We start from the raw sequence: 16,670 nt of genomic DNA, 5'->3' as shown, positions 1-16,670 counted from the left end.
CGAACACAGGGAAGACAAAGATGGACTTCTAACAACATCTTTACCCTTTGACAAGCTCTCAGTTTGACTCTGAATTTCATACGGCGGCCTCGGCCTACTTTCCCTGCTGGTAGCTGTCTCTTCATGTTAACGGCTTTTGGCCAGAATGCAGCACATGGAGGTGCTCGGCCTTGTAGGCTTTATACGAGAATGACTTCCTGCTTGGGGTGGCGTCATTCATGCTTTCCTTAGTAAGCGGGATGTGTCCAGTTGAATGCAGCGCATGACAAATTAGCCATCATTCAGCTTGTGCTCATCAGGTACATTGTTAGTTTGGAAAATGATCACGGGAGAGCCAATTTTGCAAGCAATCCAAATTAGAATCGACACCAAAAGGAAGTGCCCGGCCAGATTTTGGAAGCAAGCTGGAGCAGATTTTAATGGTTTCACAAAGCTACTCAGCACAGTAAAGTGAGCCTGTTAAAATTATAGGGCAGCATGCCCTCCCTCCACCCCCAGCCTCCACCCCCTCCTCTTCCAGCCACTCAGCCTCAGTGAGATAATTACCAAGAATTGAGACAAAGATCCAAGGTAATGGAGGAAGGAAAACGTCAGAAAGGAAATGTCCCTTAGATGTTCCTTCTGGCCTGCATGTCAGCCAGTGCAATTAACAAGGATGTTGTCAAATGTTTTCACACACTTGCACATGCTCATAGCGCACATTTGGATGAGGTTAATTGCTTGTAAGCAGAAGCGCATGAAGGCTAATCAAAGTCCAATGAAAACTAGTGTTTGTGTTTATTTTGAAGTGTTGCCTTAATCACCATTTGCTCGCTCATATTGCAGCTCAAGTTTGACTTCCAGATTTCAAGTTGCAGCAGTTATTACTACTACTAATACTTAATATCCCGTGCGTGATATTATGGGAAAAATGTCATGTGTTTAGCATTTTACCACTACGTTGGCATGACTTTGTCAGTATATTCTAACCGCTGCAGTGCATTCAAACGACTAGTAATATGAGGAACGTGTCAAAATGGTTTTCTTCACATTGGTAGTTCAACACTTCCTTATTTAATGTTGTTTAAGGTCATTCAAAGTTTTTAAAAATACATCGTCCTTTGCTAATATCCCACCCGCGGCTAATCAAGTAAAGCGACCAATATATGTTCGTATTTGTTTTTATGGCTAAATTTTGACTTTTACCCAGGTGTGTGGACATTACAGTACGGTATATGTAATATGCAAAAAAAACAACTCTTATTGTTATGACAAAAGAAGGTGTTTTCGTGACAAAATCTAGTATTTGTAGCACAAGGAGCCTTCTGTGTTTGTTTGTACTTTTTGCTTTTTGTATCTAGTAGTCTGTTGTCTGTGTGGGATTTGCACATGCCTTGTTTGGCATTCTCACATTGCTTGTAAATCCTCCACTTCCGTTGGAATGCGGTGGTTTGGGTTTTCTCTGATTTTCCCCACTAAATTCTCCAGAGATCCTGTTAAGCTGATCTCTTTAGTTTGGTGTAAAATCATTTAAACGATTGAAACGTTTTGACTCCTGCATGCTAACAAATGAAACAGTGAACATTAGCGGCCACTATCATCACATCCAAAGGGGGGTGGGGGTGGCATTTATGCCCAGTAGGATTAGTTACTGTCGGCAAGCGAATACATATCACACGAGACACTTTTATTAATATGGCACGAGTTAGTGAAATGATTCATGGAATGAAGACGATGTCTCGCTTAAGGCTAACAGAGCGCTCCCGGGTCCACAAATGGCAATGAAGAGGATGTGGATGGAGTGGAGACAGGAAAACTGGTGACATTTACACAGAGGAGGGAAAAAAATGCGACTCACCATGTCATGGTCCGAAACTGGCCCGATACTAGTCACGAAAATGTCAGTCTTGACTTCAGTTACACGCTCTGTTGAAGCAGGAAATTGGCAGGGTGAGTGACTATCAGTGGCATTCATTAGCCCCCCTGACTACCTGTTAATACAAGACCCACCTGGCTTGGGCCCCGGATCCATTCAACACACACAAACAGCCCCATAAAAAGGGCCCATTATGGATGCCGATAAGCATTTCTGCTAGTATTGGCTTCAGTGTCAGCTCCATTACGTGCGCAGTTCAATCTCCTCATAAATTTGCACCGTGCCAGCAAATAAGCCACGCTGCTCACATAACATTTGATGGGCCTTGCTTTGGGAATTTTTTTTCCTCCCCTCACCCATCCTTTTTGATTACAAAGTCATTTTTGAAAGGTGTGATGTTCATAGGCTTCATTTGTCCCCCTGTGCTATTTGGATGGCTTCTGTATAGCAGCAACACAAACCTCGGCGTCCTTCACGCAACACTTCACACGTTATACTTCTCTTTTGCTTCTGGCCAATAAAGTGGACGATAAAATGGCTTTTTTGGATTGCAAGTAAATAGCGGAGCTGTTAAGTGTGGGACAACATATCAATACGGCGTCACTTAAACCAACATCACATATCAATATGTCATGAAATGTGCATTCATTTATTGATATTTTTTATTTTATTTTATGTTTGTTCTTTATTTTTTTTTTTACAATAAATGAATGTGAGATGAAAGCTAATGTTTAACTTTTTCAAAATTGGATATGGGCGCCAAAATTTGCTAGCATCTTCTGGAGTCGCTCCCAGAAATCACATCACCTGATTTCATCTGGAACACTAACAGGATGGAAGACATCAATTGTACTCTTAGTTTTTCTAAAGACTGGTTTGGTGCTGTAGACAATCCCAAGAAAAAGTCACATCACATTTCATCTTGCAACACGGTAAAGTACCTTCGTACGAAAGTGTGGAACTGCCAATTTCGACTGGGCGATGTCGTCGGAATCTACTGTACTGCAAAACCGTTTGAATGTTTTGCTAAAGTCATTCAAGCGTGTTGGTAAAACATAGGCTAGACGTAAACGCTAAAAACATGACATTTTTTTCTTATAATGCCACCCCGTGGCAAGATGGGCAGATACCCTGTGACAATATGGGTAAAAATGCCATGTTTTTATTATTTGACCTACATTTGAAAGACTTTACAAATACGTTCAAATGACTTTATCAATACATTCAAAGGACTTTGCAGTACGTTCGAACCCCATAGCCCAGATAAAACTCTTTACTCCACATTGGCAGTTTCAATCTTTCGTACCTTTTGTCAAGAATGCGATGGCGAAGAATGAATGGACACAAAATCCTGTCCAAAGTCAATAGTTTATCTTGCTAACCTGTTATTAGCACTCATGAAAATCAAATGTATTATGACGATACCAATTCCAAAACTTGCAGTCCCGATGTCACTGTTAGCTTTGTGTTATTTTCATATCCGTCACAAGAAGCCAACATTGTGTGCGGTTCATTGTTTTGGCGACTGACCTCCTAGTCCTGGCCTGAGGCGGTTGTCATAGCCGTCCAGAAGGCTGTCTAGGATCTTGGTGAACACTGTTGTGTTGTGCTCACTGTCCTGCCCAGAGCTGCCAAAAGCGGGAAAGAGCGTGTCAAGTCACGGACAGAAAGAGCGCAAGTGCCATGGAAACAAACACACACGCACAAAAAAAGGCAAAAGAATAGTAGAGGGGAATAAAAGGCTCTGAGCATGACTCATGTTTGACAACAATGAGGAGGACGTCCTTGGTTGCAGATTGAGGAAATGCACAATAGACGGTGACGCGCTGTTCGCAAATCTCAACAATAGTGAAACACGAGCGAGAATGTAACCGTCCCATTTTCCATTTGTTGCTGAGTTTATATTTCCAAAGCACATTTGCCAAATAGGTTCATTGGATTCCGGTCTATTTCATGGCTTTCCTCTAAAGGTCAAAATACAAGGTCACAAGCAATGCAGGCCTGTTGGGAGTTACCTACGTCAAGTCAAAGTCTGCTAACAAGCACAATGTGTGCCTAAGATGTTTTATTTGTAGTTCAAACAGTATGATAATCTAGTTATGTTTGTCGGGCTTGAAATGATCTCTTAGTCACTTAATTGTTTATTCTGTCCTCATAGGTTAAAGTGATGGACCAAAAAAAAACATGGTTTTGTATTAGTGTTGAAAATTTGAAATTTCACTAGAAACTAATCCACACTGTCATGTGATAACAATGATCAAAATGTTTTTACTTCTCTCAATCCTTTTTTTTTTTTTTCTGGAGCGCTGAGTATTGTTCATTCGGTAATTTTACCGATTTGACATGTCATCATCATTGCTCTCTTTTCTTTTTTTCATTTATTTTTTTGTATGTGTATGTGCGTGCGTGCGAGTGTGTGTGTGTATTCATTAGTTCACCTAAAACCTATTAAAAAATCCCATACCGTTCACCTAAACCGAACACTTCCAGCCAGAGTCGTGAGGCCGTCAGGAGACCCGAGGAAGGACCAAAGAAAAGAAAGGAAAGTGTACTTCTCTCAATCCTAGTTGACTATTAAAGGAGAAGTCAACCCCCCACACCCCCAAAAATATTGACAATAGTGGGTTCAATGCAGACCCACTAGTCTAAAGGCCTAGATACGCCAGTCAGACGTCGGCCAAATGTGACCGACGTCAACCCCAAACGCATTTGGCACTTCCTCTCCTTGCCCCGTGAGCTGATTTGCTAGCTAAGAGCCAAACACAGTGACCAAATGCCCCGATGCTGATTCAACATGTAGAATTTTCTGAGAACTCCACCCCCCGATGTATTTCAACTCGATCCGACTTTACAACAGTAATTTATACACTGGCGCATGCCGTCGGCCCAAGGCTGTCAAACTGCCGAAGTTGGATTTGCGTACCTAAGCCTTAAATATTCTGTATTGTGGTTAATATTGCGTTAGTTGAATAGGAGTAAAATCCAGCAGTTTTGATCAATATCAGAAGGCAGCCCGTGAGACAGATTTTTAAAAATGGCTGGATTTTGCTGCATAACTCATATTCCACAAATCAGAATGTCATGTTTAGACTAGTGAGCTCACATATAAGTTATAACATATTATTGTGAAGAATTGTTTAAGGTTAACGTACCCTTTCCCAACACCACCATATCAAGTCATACATCCAAAGGTCTTAAGTCAAGATATGTAATTACTTTGTCAACACACTCTTAAATGAAGATGATGTAATAGCACAAAAATATACATATTTTGTTTGGAGGAGTTGACCTTGAGCACGCACAAAAGTCTCAAAATCAAGTTGCAAAAACTTGAGTTTCAGATTCACAGCTTATATTAAAGGTGTTTGCATATGATGAAGTTATGTACTTCACATTATGTTTTTCAGAAGGATAATATTCCAAAGACCACCCCAGGTCATAAATCATATTCAAGCCATTTATCAGGACTTTCATTTTCTTAATTGTATGCATTTTTGTATGCATTTTTTCATTCCCTTCATTTGTGACGTAACGATCAAAACACATGAAAAAACAAAAACCAGATCATGTTTTTCTGCCATGTTACAACATCAAATCTATAGCATACTGCTTGCTTTGGAGTGTACCCCACTAAATTATTCCATATTAATCCCTGTGTGGTTTAATGGAGACGTTTTTTTTTATAAAGCGGAATGCTCACGTAGGCACAACCATGAAGAAATTGCAATCCATTATTAATACCTTAATATGGTCTTTCAGGCCACTGCGGCCCCGCCGGATGCTTGAACATGAAACAAAATGCTTCAAGCTGACAATTGCGGATGAATATTTCAGATATTTACTGGTCCGGAAGCACCTGGAATGTTTGCACGCATGCATTTGCATATATACAACAACTGAATCAATGCATACAGTATGTGTGCAGTGCTGGCATGTTTGTGTGCTGATAACCAGGAGTGTGTGCGTGTCTCTAGCAACGCAGCCAAGCAATCAGAAGCTCACGATTCTTTTTTTTTTTTTTTTTTTTTTTTTACGCCAATGGCAAAACCTCGCTACCCGCTAAATAAACAACAAATGTTTGGAAACAAGCTCTTCTCGCCCAACAGCTCCAAGGAGAGCGAGAGGTCATTGGAGATGAGTTAGCGGCGGACCCAATGCAACAGAAGGCAAGTGGGCAAGCATGGCGGCGGCGGCGGTGGCAGTGGGCGGGAAAGTGGCGAGCGGAGGAGCGTGTAAGAAAAAAAAAAAAAAGCTTTGGAGGAGAACAGAATATAAATGAAGGCAGGAGTGCAGATGGAGATGAGGCGGGAAGGGGGCACGGGAGAGCGGGAGGGGGGGTCAGGAAAAGGTGAGCGGGGACCGAGGCGACACATGGCTCACCGTCAAAGCCGCGAGATTGAGGCTGATTGAGTGCCGGCTGCAGGATATTTTGCTTTCCAAAATATAAATACACACCGATTTGTTTAAAAGGCTTCAAGAACTGCTCGGCATCCACCAATTTGGAATCATCCTCTTCTACCATAAAAAAAAAAAAAAGTTATCTTCTGATATCCAATCTCGTGATCATAAGTGAGATATTACCGAGAAGCCCCGTGGATAACACGCACCCGTGTATAATACGCCCCACCCCACCCCAATACCCACCTTAATTTTTTCTCTATACTTATATATAATATGTCCCCCTTTTTTATTGGAGTGAATAAATAAAGATTCTAAACATAGTAGCAATAAAGTGTAAACGCTTATAAATTCAGGTTCATAATGATGCTCTTTTCCGTCTTTTTCGTCTTTCAAAGTATTTCGAAAATCCGATTCTCCCAAATCTTGTTCTTACACGCTTTTAGTTCATTTGAGCTATTTTTAGTTCTTTACTGTGCTTATAAACAAAGTGAAATTTGTTTCACTTTTTCAATTTTTTGTTTATAACCCCCAACCCCGATTTGGGATCTGTGTTATTCGCCAGATTTTACAGTAGCAGCCCTAATTAGGTAATGGCTACATTAAACCTCAACCCTTTGGTCTCTATTTACTATTCCTGAAATGGTGCCAGCATGATCCCATAACACTGTCAGCCTAAATGCTTCTACTGGGGCTTTTCCTTTCTATTACCATGAAGACATTTTGCATGGGATGCTCAATACAATAATATGGACAAATTCAACTAGACGTTTATAACTCAGTTTTGCTTATAAGAATGAAATATTCATATCATTCTCTTCAGTTAAATGTTCTTTTACATTCTTTACTATTAGAGAACAAAAAATTGCATAAAGCCAATAATCGGGTCGATTGTAAGCCCATTTCCGCCTTCCAGTCAAAGTCACCAAAAGGTGGCTGTCTCTAAAATATTATCCTGAGGTTTTGTATTTGTTTTTTTGGTGGTGTTGGTGTGTCTGTGTGTTTTGAGTGATTGTGTTGGAAAATGGTCATAAATCTTAAAACTTTTTGAGAAAAGTCTGCAACCCCAATGCAGTTAGCAGATATCAGCCTCGTTTTTTCTTCTTGTATTTGTTCTTCTACGTTGTTTTCAGACAGTCTTGTTGCCTCTCGCGGGTCAGTCCAGGTATTTTCTTTGCACTAAACTTTTTGGGCACTCGCGATTGTTGATAAGCTTATGGTTATGTGTGTTGGGTTAGGGTTCCGGGTTAGGATGTTGAAGTGGGGGAAAAAAAAAACAGCATTGCATACTCACTTAGCAGATGTGGAAAATAGCTTTAATGTGACACGACACGCATTTCAATTTTTCCCTCGCAAATTGTAAAAATGGCTTCAGAGGTTAAAAAGTATGTAACAACTGTTTCTAAAAGGAGCGTTATTTAATTTTAACTGTCCAATGAGAAGGTTGTATCTCCACCTTTTCAGTCAAACAAAATAAGATCTTCACACTTAAGTGTCTTTAAAAAGCAATTGTAAACCTGATAACGGCATTTTTTTTTTTTTCTGGAGAACTCAGTATTGTTCATTCGGTAATTTTACCGATTTGACATGTCATCATCATTGCTCTCCTTTATTAATTTTTTTTTTTAAATATATTTTTACATATTTTGAAGTATGACCATTGACTGCTGCTGCAACTGACTCTCCAGTCAGTCACAACAAAAGGCGGCCATCTTGACAATGTTTTGATGAAATGAGCAAATGATGGTGATTCCGACGCAATCCAATCGAATGGCTTTCATGTCGTCATTGTAGAAAGACATTTTGTTTGTTTCGTCCACATGATGTTGAATCCACAGTCACACCTTCTTGCTTGCGCACACAAATTCCACAAACATTGCACTTGTAGGAAAAGATTGACTACATTTGGCAAAGTTAAAACCGATAGATATTGGCGGAACCGGGATGTGTTTTTATGAATTTTAACCCTTAGCTGCCGGTACGTAAACCACAAGACTCTTCTCAAAATGACTTAGCCCGTCATCTCACTACCTCATGTAGATTTACAAGCGTTTGCAATCCAGCTCATGCGTGGACGTGGCGAACTCGGTGTTGCATGTGACCAAAATAAATCAAAAGAAAGCAGGTGAAAAAGACGCTGAGGGAAGACAGACAAGACATTTAGCAGCCAGGGGGGCCCTCGTCTTCATAAAAGATTGTGCACCATCCCCATCTACAGGTCATCCAGACAGCAACAGTCTCGCTGCCTCCTTCCTTTCTTTCTCTGTGCTACTCTACCATCTCATCTCCATTCCTCTCATTAATTACATTTTCTTTTCGGGAATTCTGTATGAGATATCAAAAAAGCCGGTTGGATGATGCCGCCAGTCGATAACGATGCTGCGGTGTAAGGGCCCTGGATGTCTTGATATTAGATGTCCTCTAATGTCGAAACAATCTGGTGACGTCAATGCGTGGCAAATCCTTAACAACGTCACGCATTTTTTGCATTTCGTTGCACACGTTTGTGGAAATTGTTTGGCATCATCTCCACATGAATGCAACACATCAAACACTTTTGGTGAATAGTTCAAGGCCAGCCCTGATTTATCAATCAACAAGGCGAACGTCCCCTGCAGTTGAAGCAGCTGAAGAATTACAACTTGCTATATTGATTCACTGTTGGCAGAATTACGCTCAGTGATCCAAATATGATGATGTCACTTCACGTCTATATCTCGTTTCTCATCCAAATATGACCACAGTCCAAGTCAGCTGTGACATTCGGCAATATGCAACATGTGTAGTTATCTTCATTAAACATGGAGGTGTCTTGTGGGACTGCCCCAACGTTACAAGCGCAGCAGATCCGCCCCAACCCATCAAGAAAACTCAACGTCACACTCAAAATGAAATTCACACAACAACCAATGCAATACAGACATTCATGTGTCTATTTTGTTGTTTTAAATAAAATAATTGTTTACCTTTTAGCACCCAGGACGATGTGGGCTATGAGCAAGCAAGCCCCCAGGCACAGCGGGGCCACGCTGCCCCGTTCACACATTGTTGAATTTGAGGACCTTTCTCTGCTGGAGGTCAGAGCAGACACACACACACACACACAGAGTGGTTAGCAATTATTAACACGCACACACGATTGATGACAATGTAAGAGACAATCAAAGAGTATTCAGCAAAGCTCGGTGGAGGTGGTAGCACCTGTGCACTGCCTGCCTTTTCCTAAACCTGCAATGTGAACCACCAGCACCGTACCGCAATATCACCCCCCCCCCCCCACCCCCACCCCCCACTCCAAATAAAATAAGAGCATTTGCTTCCTCCTGAGTCATAGATTACGTTTTTTTGGGGGGTGGGGGGGATTAAATTACATTTAGTGGATGTGTTCTCATGATTTACAAATCACATCCAGTGGACACCACAAAAATAAAAAATGAAGTAAATCCTTTGGCTGACAAGGATTTACAGTCTGATGCAGATTATATATTTAAAAAAAAAAAAATCAAATCCCAGCCCCAAAAAAGCGAGCACACTTTTGAAGTGACCGCATGCAGAAAAATGAGCCCTCCGGTCTGGTATGTGACACGCATGTAAGATTTAGCATGCAAGTGGCATCACTGCAAGACTGCTCCGGTTTGCGCGTAATGAAGCCACGCGCGCGCGCGCGCTCTTCCGGGCGCTGGCTGGCTGTGGTGATGCCCAAATCTCTCCAGCCTCGCCTCAAATCGATTTCGACGCCCTCAACTCGCATCTTTCAGCATCCAAAATGAGACACTTACTAGCAGATGGGCTCCGAATCGACGTTACTCAAACTTTGAATATCTTCTCCAAGCCAGACTGGTAATAATAATGTTTTTTAAAAAAGCAACTGGGGGTGGGGGTGTTTAGAAAGTAAATCCTGTGTGATCTCACATCTGACGAATTGTAGCTGGAGGCTGCTGGAGACGATATGTATGCATGCAGGTCTCTCTCTCTCTCTCTCTCTCTCTTCTCCCTTCCTCTCCCTCCACCCCTCCCTTTCAACTCTCATCACAAAAATAAAGGGATATACAAAAAAAAAAAATCCAGAGGATGACTGCATGTGCGTATCAGATTAGGCGAGTCCGCCCATTTTCGACTGTATGCACCAGCATCATTGAACTTCCTCTGCTCTCATCTCTTCGCCATCGGAGCCAAATATAACGCAAATGAATCCCCTTGATTCTTTTCTTGACTGCATAAGACCCCCCCCCCACCCCTCGCTGACATGCACGCACGCGCGTCTAAAAATGCACGGCGACGGTCAACATCCATCCAGTCAAAGTGTGGAAAGCGACGGCGGCTCACCAGCTTGCGCCGACGTGACCTGCAGATCCTCCCGACGTTCTCTTGCTTCCCGCAATCCAAATCCCGCCGTCCCAACAATAACAATAAGAATAATAAAGATGATGATGAGCGTGCAAATGCGAGCGAGAGTGTCTGGAGCGAGTGTGCCGCTGCAGTCAGTCGCGCCACTCCACACTGAGCGCGCCGCTCGAGCTGCATGCGTGCATCTGCAAGGGAGGGAGCGAGCGAGCGAGCGAGGATTGGGGGGGAGGAGGAGGGGGTGGGGGTGGTCGTCCACCAACCATCCATCCGAAAATTTTTCGAGTCGTCAACTTCAACTACAAATCAGAGGACATTTTCACCCCCACCACCACCACCATGCATCATCACGCTCCTCCCTTAATGCGCGCCACATGAGCATAAAAGCAAATCACATGATCGTTAATAATATGATTGTTTTTTGGTTTTTTTTGCAATGGGGGGGGGGGGGGGGGGTTGTACGGTTATTCACAAGGAAGCGTCCCGGCTTCAGTGACTCATGCGTCGCCTTCCGTTTATTTGCATCCCAGCAGGGGACGTCGTGCATGCATCAGCTGCGCTGCATCGCGCGCTCTTCTTCCACATGCAGACACACGCGCGCACACACACACACGCACACACAATCCCTCTTTCCACGAGTGGCTAAAGTAGTGTGACCACCAACCAACCCACTCCGCCGCCATTCATAGGAATACTAATAATAATAATAATAATAACAGGCTACTAGTAATAATTATTATTATTATAAAACGCCAAATCTTCACTCCATTATCTTTAACCCCACCCTCCCTTTCTCTATCTGATCTGCATGTGACGTGATTCGCTTGAGAGCGCGTGCACGTGGCGCGCAGCGTGTACAACACGTGCCCGTGTGTTGCCGGGGCGTGTGCGCGTCTGCGCGCGTTAGTATGCAACAGCGAGGAGACCAAATAACTTCATGTTGTTTTCAAATCTGAATTTGTTTTAACAATAGGGGATAAAACAAGGTCACGTGTGAAAATACATGTGGTTTATCTGACAATAATGATGAGGCAACAGCTCTCATTTTGTTTTCTAATATAGGTTACTGTAGCCTATTATATCGTTGCTGTCATCGTTGCGCATGTCCATTTTTGTCATATTTTTACATTTTGCTCATTTGTGGGATGAAACCTAATGCAGACATCCCACCCCCAAAAAATTGACAAATGTTTTTCACAGGACAGCGACAATATATAAAATAACAACACAATACTATCCAAATGCCACCAGCAACTAACAAGTTACATGCCAGGGGAAAAAATGGTTAATTGGGCCAAATTAGGCCATTTGCAATTATGACAAAATAATTGCTGATGCCAACAGTGGAGAAATGTGAAGTTTTACCCTCGTTAAGTCAACCCAAACATTTTTGTTTACGATATGTTCTATGCAGCTCCATTAATGTAAACATAACTTTCTGATTAATAATGCGTTTGTGAAATATGGAATATAAGTCATCAGCAAAAAAACACCCACTTTTATCCATCTTAGGGGGCGGCCGGTCAGGTAATGACCAATCACGGCTCAGCTTGCAAATGTCACGTGACCTAAGTCAGAAAACAGGTGAGCCGCGATGGGTTGTTACCTGGTTTCTGACTTTGGTCACATGGCGTTTGAAGACGTGATTAGTCGTTACGTCAGCCCTGAGCAGCTGTGATGTCCTTTTCAGTCAAGTGGTAAAATGGTTGCCCCCGGAGTTGGATTTAAAAAAAAAAAAAAAGTGGGTGGATTTTGCATCTTAATTCATATTCCCAAATGCAATAATAATCAGTGGTGGTGTAGAACCTATTAATGTAAATCACATTTTTGACTTGACTTCTGCTTTAAATCAATGGTGTGCTAATGCTAAGCTAATAGTCAGGCAAACTAAACTCTATTTATCGTTGACTATTTTTGTCATTCATTTGCTATTGTTGCCACCCCCTTGTGTGATTACAATTTGGGTCTGCACGTGCGTATTGGTTCACTTTGTGTAATCTGATATTTGTCCCTTCAAATACGCATGTCGTTAGAAGTCAGGTTTTACATTGGAAATGTGGCACTTGGACTTGTATGGTAACTCCAGCTATTGAACACACACTAAAGATGTGTCGCAATGGTTTCTTGTTACTCGTCCCCAAAAGAAGAAAATATTTAGCAACCTCCCCCCAACTCTATAGTGTTTGTCAATAAAATTGTCTGCACAAGAGCTAATACTTCCTGCACACTCACTGACAATCAGAGCACCACTGCCACCTATTGTGGTGGATGTACAATTACACTTTATTCTATTTATTTTTTATTTATTTTTTTATCCCTGAGGTCACTGCCCCCACCACACCTCCAATCCATGTTTTGAATTGCTCATAGAACAAAAATATTTTGTGAGTTTCTTTTTTTGTAAAACCAAATGCTCACTCATCTGCCTTACTGTTGTGGAGTCGTGGGTTTAAATCCAGCCTTAGATGAAAACCAAACTTTATTTCTGCTCATGTCAATTGATGCTATGCAGACGTCATCGGGCTCGTTCAAAACTAGAAGACAGAGAAAAGAAAGTGTCCTATGTTGGTCAAACCTACCTGGCTGTTTGGGTGGAACACTTTCGCCGTGGCCTCTGGATCGAGAGTGAGAGCTCCAAAAAGGGCGCTGGAATGATTATGAGGCGTGTTTATTCATCCATTTTCTACATGTCCTCATTCGTGTCGTGAATGAACTTGACAATGAGTGAGAGGCGGAGTCCGTATACTGTAGACAAATAACACGCATATTCATGCCTGTGAACAATTTGGCGGGTTCGATGAATCTAACATGCGTTCTGTTTAAAGGAAGCACAGGGCGAAGATGCAAACTCAATACATGCGCCAGAGCCAACATTGGAATTTGGGACCTACGGAGCCCCTAAAGTGATATGGTAGGGGATAAAAAAATTATTTGCGTTCTATCGCAAAAAAACTTTTCGTTCCCTCGCAAAGATTGCGAGATAACACAAAAGTGTTTTAGTTTTTTTGCAAGGGGACGCAATTTTATTTTATTTTTCAAACGAGTTGATGTACTTCCGGGTCAACTTCGGCGTGACCAAAAGCGATGAGGAAGGAGCGTCTACAGCAGTGGGAAAGCTTAAATGAATTTTATTTTGGAAAGGTTCTGCCGTAGATATTTATGCTATGGTGCTGCCGCCTCGTACCCGCACCTTCGAGGCTACAATGTCCAAACTCACCCGCAAGTACATTAACGCGCAAAAATAAATAAATAAATAAAAAAGCATCCACTCACAAAAAAATTGCAGTATCTCACATTAATTATGAGGGAACGAAAATGTTTTTGCGAGGGAACGCAATCTTTGCAAGGGAATGCATTTTTTTTTTTTGCGAGGGCATGCAAAGCGAGAGAACGCAAAAATATTTTACCCCCTACCATGTCAGCTTAGGAGCTCCGATCAACTGTGAGGCAGATGTTCGAACCTTGAGTCCACCGCGCAGCATGTCGCCATTGAAATGCAATTTTGTAAAGTGTCAAGACAAATCATTTGCCACGTATTGTTTAACAGAGCCTGAAATTGTTCAAGTCGCTATCAAGCAGGTGCAGCAACATGGATCCAAATTGCTCACATCTCAGTGCGCACGCTTCCCAACGTGTTTGCAAGTAGGGGTGGGAATCTTTGAATGTCTCACAATTCGATACGATTCCGATTTTTGGGTGTGCGATTCGATTCAGAATAGATTTTCGATTAGGGACGATTTTTGATTCAAAATGATTTGATTGACAATGATTTTTGCTTCAATTTATAGATATTCAAGGAATCATAATGATCTACTCCAGTCTGACTCGCTAATGCTAATTACTCTACTCGCAGCACTTTTATCACTCAAAAGAACGGCTCCACACTGCAAAAAAACACCTTTTACTGGAATAACTTGATCGTGACTTTTTCCTTCTACTTTCTAATGTGGCTACAACTTAACAGTGTATCAGACCACGTGAAACCACACTGCCCCTATGTGGCCAACTCGGGTACAACATGAACAGCGCTCCCAATAAAGGCACACACAAACAAAGGGAAGACAGTATTAAATAGTTTAAATAAAATCGATTTTGGGACATTTAAAATCGATTCTGAATCGTACTAAATGAGAATCGCAATTCTTATGAGAATGGATTTTTTGGCACACCCTTTGCAAGGCGGCACGCTGGCGTAGTGGTTAACATCCGCATCACACTTGTTAGATTCTCTTGTGAGCTGTGTATGAAACGTAAATATTGGCAAGCCTCCCTTAATGTCAATCTTCTGTGAGGCGTCGTAAAGGAAGGAGCCAGTCCCACCTCCGCTTTAGGACAGGTGATGAAGAAGTGAGCAACTAAAGAGAGGGAGATTGATGGCTAAAATTTGCGCGAGAGATGTGCACGTTATGAGCAAATAATCCCTGGCGGTGGACAGGCTTTTTGATTGCTCATTTTTTTGCAGGAATAAGTGCAAGGGGGATGAGGGGCAGCCACGCATCCATCACAGCCGGCTGATAATGTGTTTGCTGTCACACAATCTTACACACTCAATTGACATTCCGCAGCCAGGCTTGTGTCATTTATATGAAGTGGGAAGAGGGATGGAGAGAGGAAAAAAAACGGCCTGCAGCCATGTAAGTGGTAAGCGGAGAAGTGTGCTCAGTGCTTCCTGTCAAGTGTCGTACGTGAGAGTCGCTCGCATGCTTTGGCTTGACCAAGTAACACACACAATCTTGCTTTGTTTTGCTGTCGGAAACATTTCCATCCATCCTTCCTTTTGTTTTCCATATGAGTCGGTCTAACATAGATGACTGGACTGGTCGCCTGTCAATCACAGGACTACCATGACCCGCGTAAACCATATGCAACGTGCGGAGGCGGGGTAGTATTGGTCATTTTGCAGATGGTGCGCAACACCTACTGTAGTTGTGCTATCACTTGGATGAGTGTTTGGTGTCCATATATTGATGAATGAATGATGAAATTCAAGAAATTGTCTTGGTGTCTGCCTTTTATGGACTGGAGAGTTTCCCAGGACCAGTTGGCGTCTATGGTCGGCATGTCAGCTCCTTAACAGAATCTCGTTTGCACCCTCTTGCCCAACCTTGACTCAAGGTATCTTTTCATCTTTTATCGATTAGATGTGGGAAGGATGCGATAATTGAGGTCGTCCTTGTGAGGGTGGATGAATTTCAGCGAGTGCTTATCAACATTTCGTCAAGTCTATTAAATAATGCTTCTAGCGAGATGCAGGTTCTGTCTCAAGGTACGTGTAAAGCCACACAACATAATCCTCCATCCAGCAGATGGCACTGTGGTGAAAAACAATTTTTTCCCCCTTTTCCAGTATGAATTTGACATTTAATAAATCTCATAATCTTTTTATGCTGTTTTCGAAGTTTCCAAATGTAATTTCACAAATAATATTTTGTAGTGTCATTGACTAAGTTTTACATAATTAATTGCCCAATATTCCGTAATTAATCATGATTAACTCTTTGACTGCCATGGACGTTAAAAGACGTCAAGTAAAAACCTACGGGGGGCCGCCAATGACGTTAAAAGACGTCATCCAATTTTTTTAATTTTTTTTTTTTTTTAAACAGGTGGAGGAAAGCCTTGGCCAGCTGTGGTGAAAGTTTCAAGCAGATCTAGTTGGCCTAATGACTATTTTATGGAAATAAAAGTATTTTGCAATCTAAAAGCACTTTTTCATTGTTGGTGGTGGTGTATTACAGAAGTAAAGCACTATTTAGGTGTTTGTAGCATCATTCATGGACAAAAAGAAGTGTAGAATTCCCTAGAGTGCATGAAATAACATCGTTTCACAAAAAGCTCCCTTTCTCCGCTTTTTGTTTCAAAACAGAGCATTTCGGTGAAACTAACCATTTTCTATTGTTGATTACTGAAGAACGGAATAAGGTAGAAACAAATTTTTTTTTCTGATGAAAGATGAGAGTTCAATCTTTCATTTGGTAGTATGTGTGTTTCCATAGTCCGAACACAACATTTTCTGTGGACCTTGAAAGATCAGTCAAAATGCTTAAATCGGCTGGCACTGGCGACATCCCGT

The 16,670-nt window shown here is 41.9% G+C and overlaps 1 protein-coding gene and 1 long non-coding RNA gene across 5 annotated transcripts in view; one reads left to right on the top strand and one right to left on the bottom strand.

Annotated features, from left to right (window-relative positions):
* Positions 1–9,574, top strand: part of LOC144036552 (uncharacterized) — a 39,278-nt gene extending 29,704 nt beyond the window's left edge. Inside the window, exon 4 of the long non-coding RNA XR_013288664.1 lies at positions 9,227–9,574. This is a non-coding gene — a long non-coding RNA (uncharacterized LOC144036552). The remainder of the gene's footprint in view (positions 1–9,226) is intronic.
* gabra1 (gamma-aminobutyric acid type A receptor subunit alpha1) overlaps positions 1–10,787 on the bottom strand; it is a 40,046-nt gene extending 29,259 nt beyond the window's left edge. The window contains exons 1-4 of one of the 4 annotated variants that reach the window (XM_077547260.1): positions 10,580–10,787; positions 9,220–9,324; positions 3,386–3,483; positions 1,838–1,905 (exon numbers count right to left, since the gene is read on the bottom strand). In XM_077547260.1, coding sequence (XP_077403386.1) covers positions 1,838–1,905; positions 3,386–3,483; positions 9,220–9,299 — 246 coding nt within the window. In that variant the 5' untranslated portion in view covers positions 9,300–9,324; positions 10,580–10,787. Of the gene's footprint in view, positions 1–1,837; positions 1,906–3,385; positions 3,484–9,219; positions 9,325–10,032; positions 10,244–10,579 lie in introns of those variants that run through there. The other 3 variants (XM_077547262.1, XM_077547261.1, XM_077547264.1) reach the window with 3 other exon arrangements.
* Between the last annotated feature and the right edge of the window lie 5,883 nt (positions 10,788–16,670).

The sequence above is a fragment of the Vanacampus margaritifer genome, chromosome 16 (assembly GCF_051991255.1).
Source record: "Vanacampus margaritifer isolate UIUO_Vmar chromosome 16, RoL_Vmar_1.0, whole genome shotgun sequence".
Taxonomy (NCBI): Eukaryota; Metazoa; Chordata; class Actinopteri; order Syngnathiformes; family Syngnathidae; genus Vanacampus; species Vanacampus margaritifer.
Note: the sequence above shows the minus strand (reverse complement) of the source record. Positions and strands in the feature narration are given on the sequence as shown.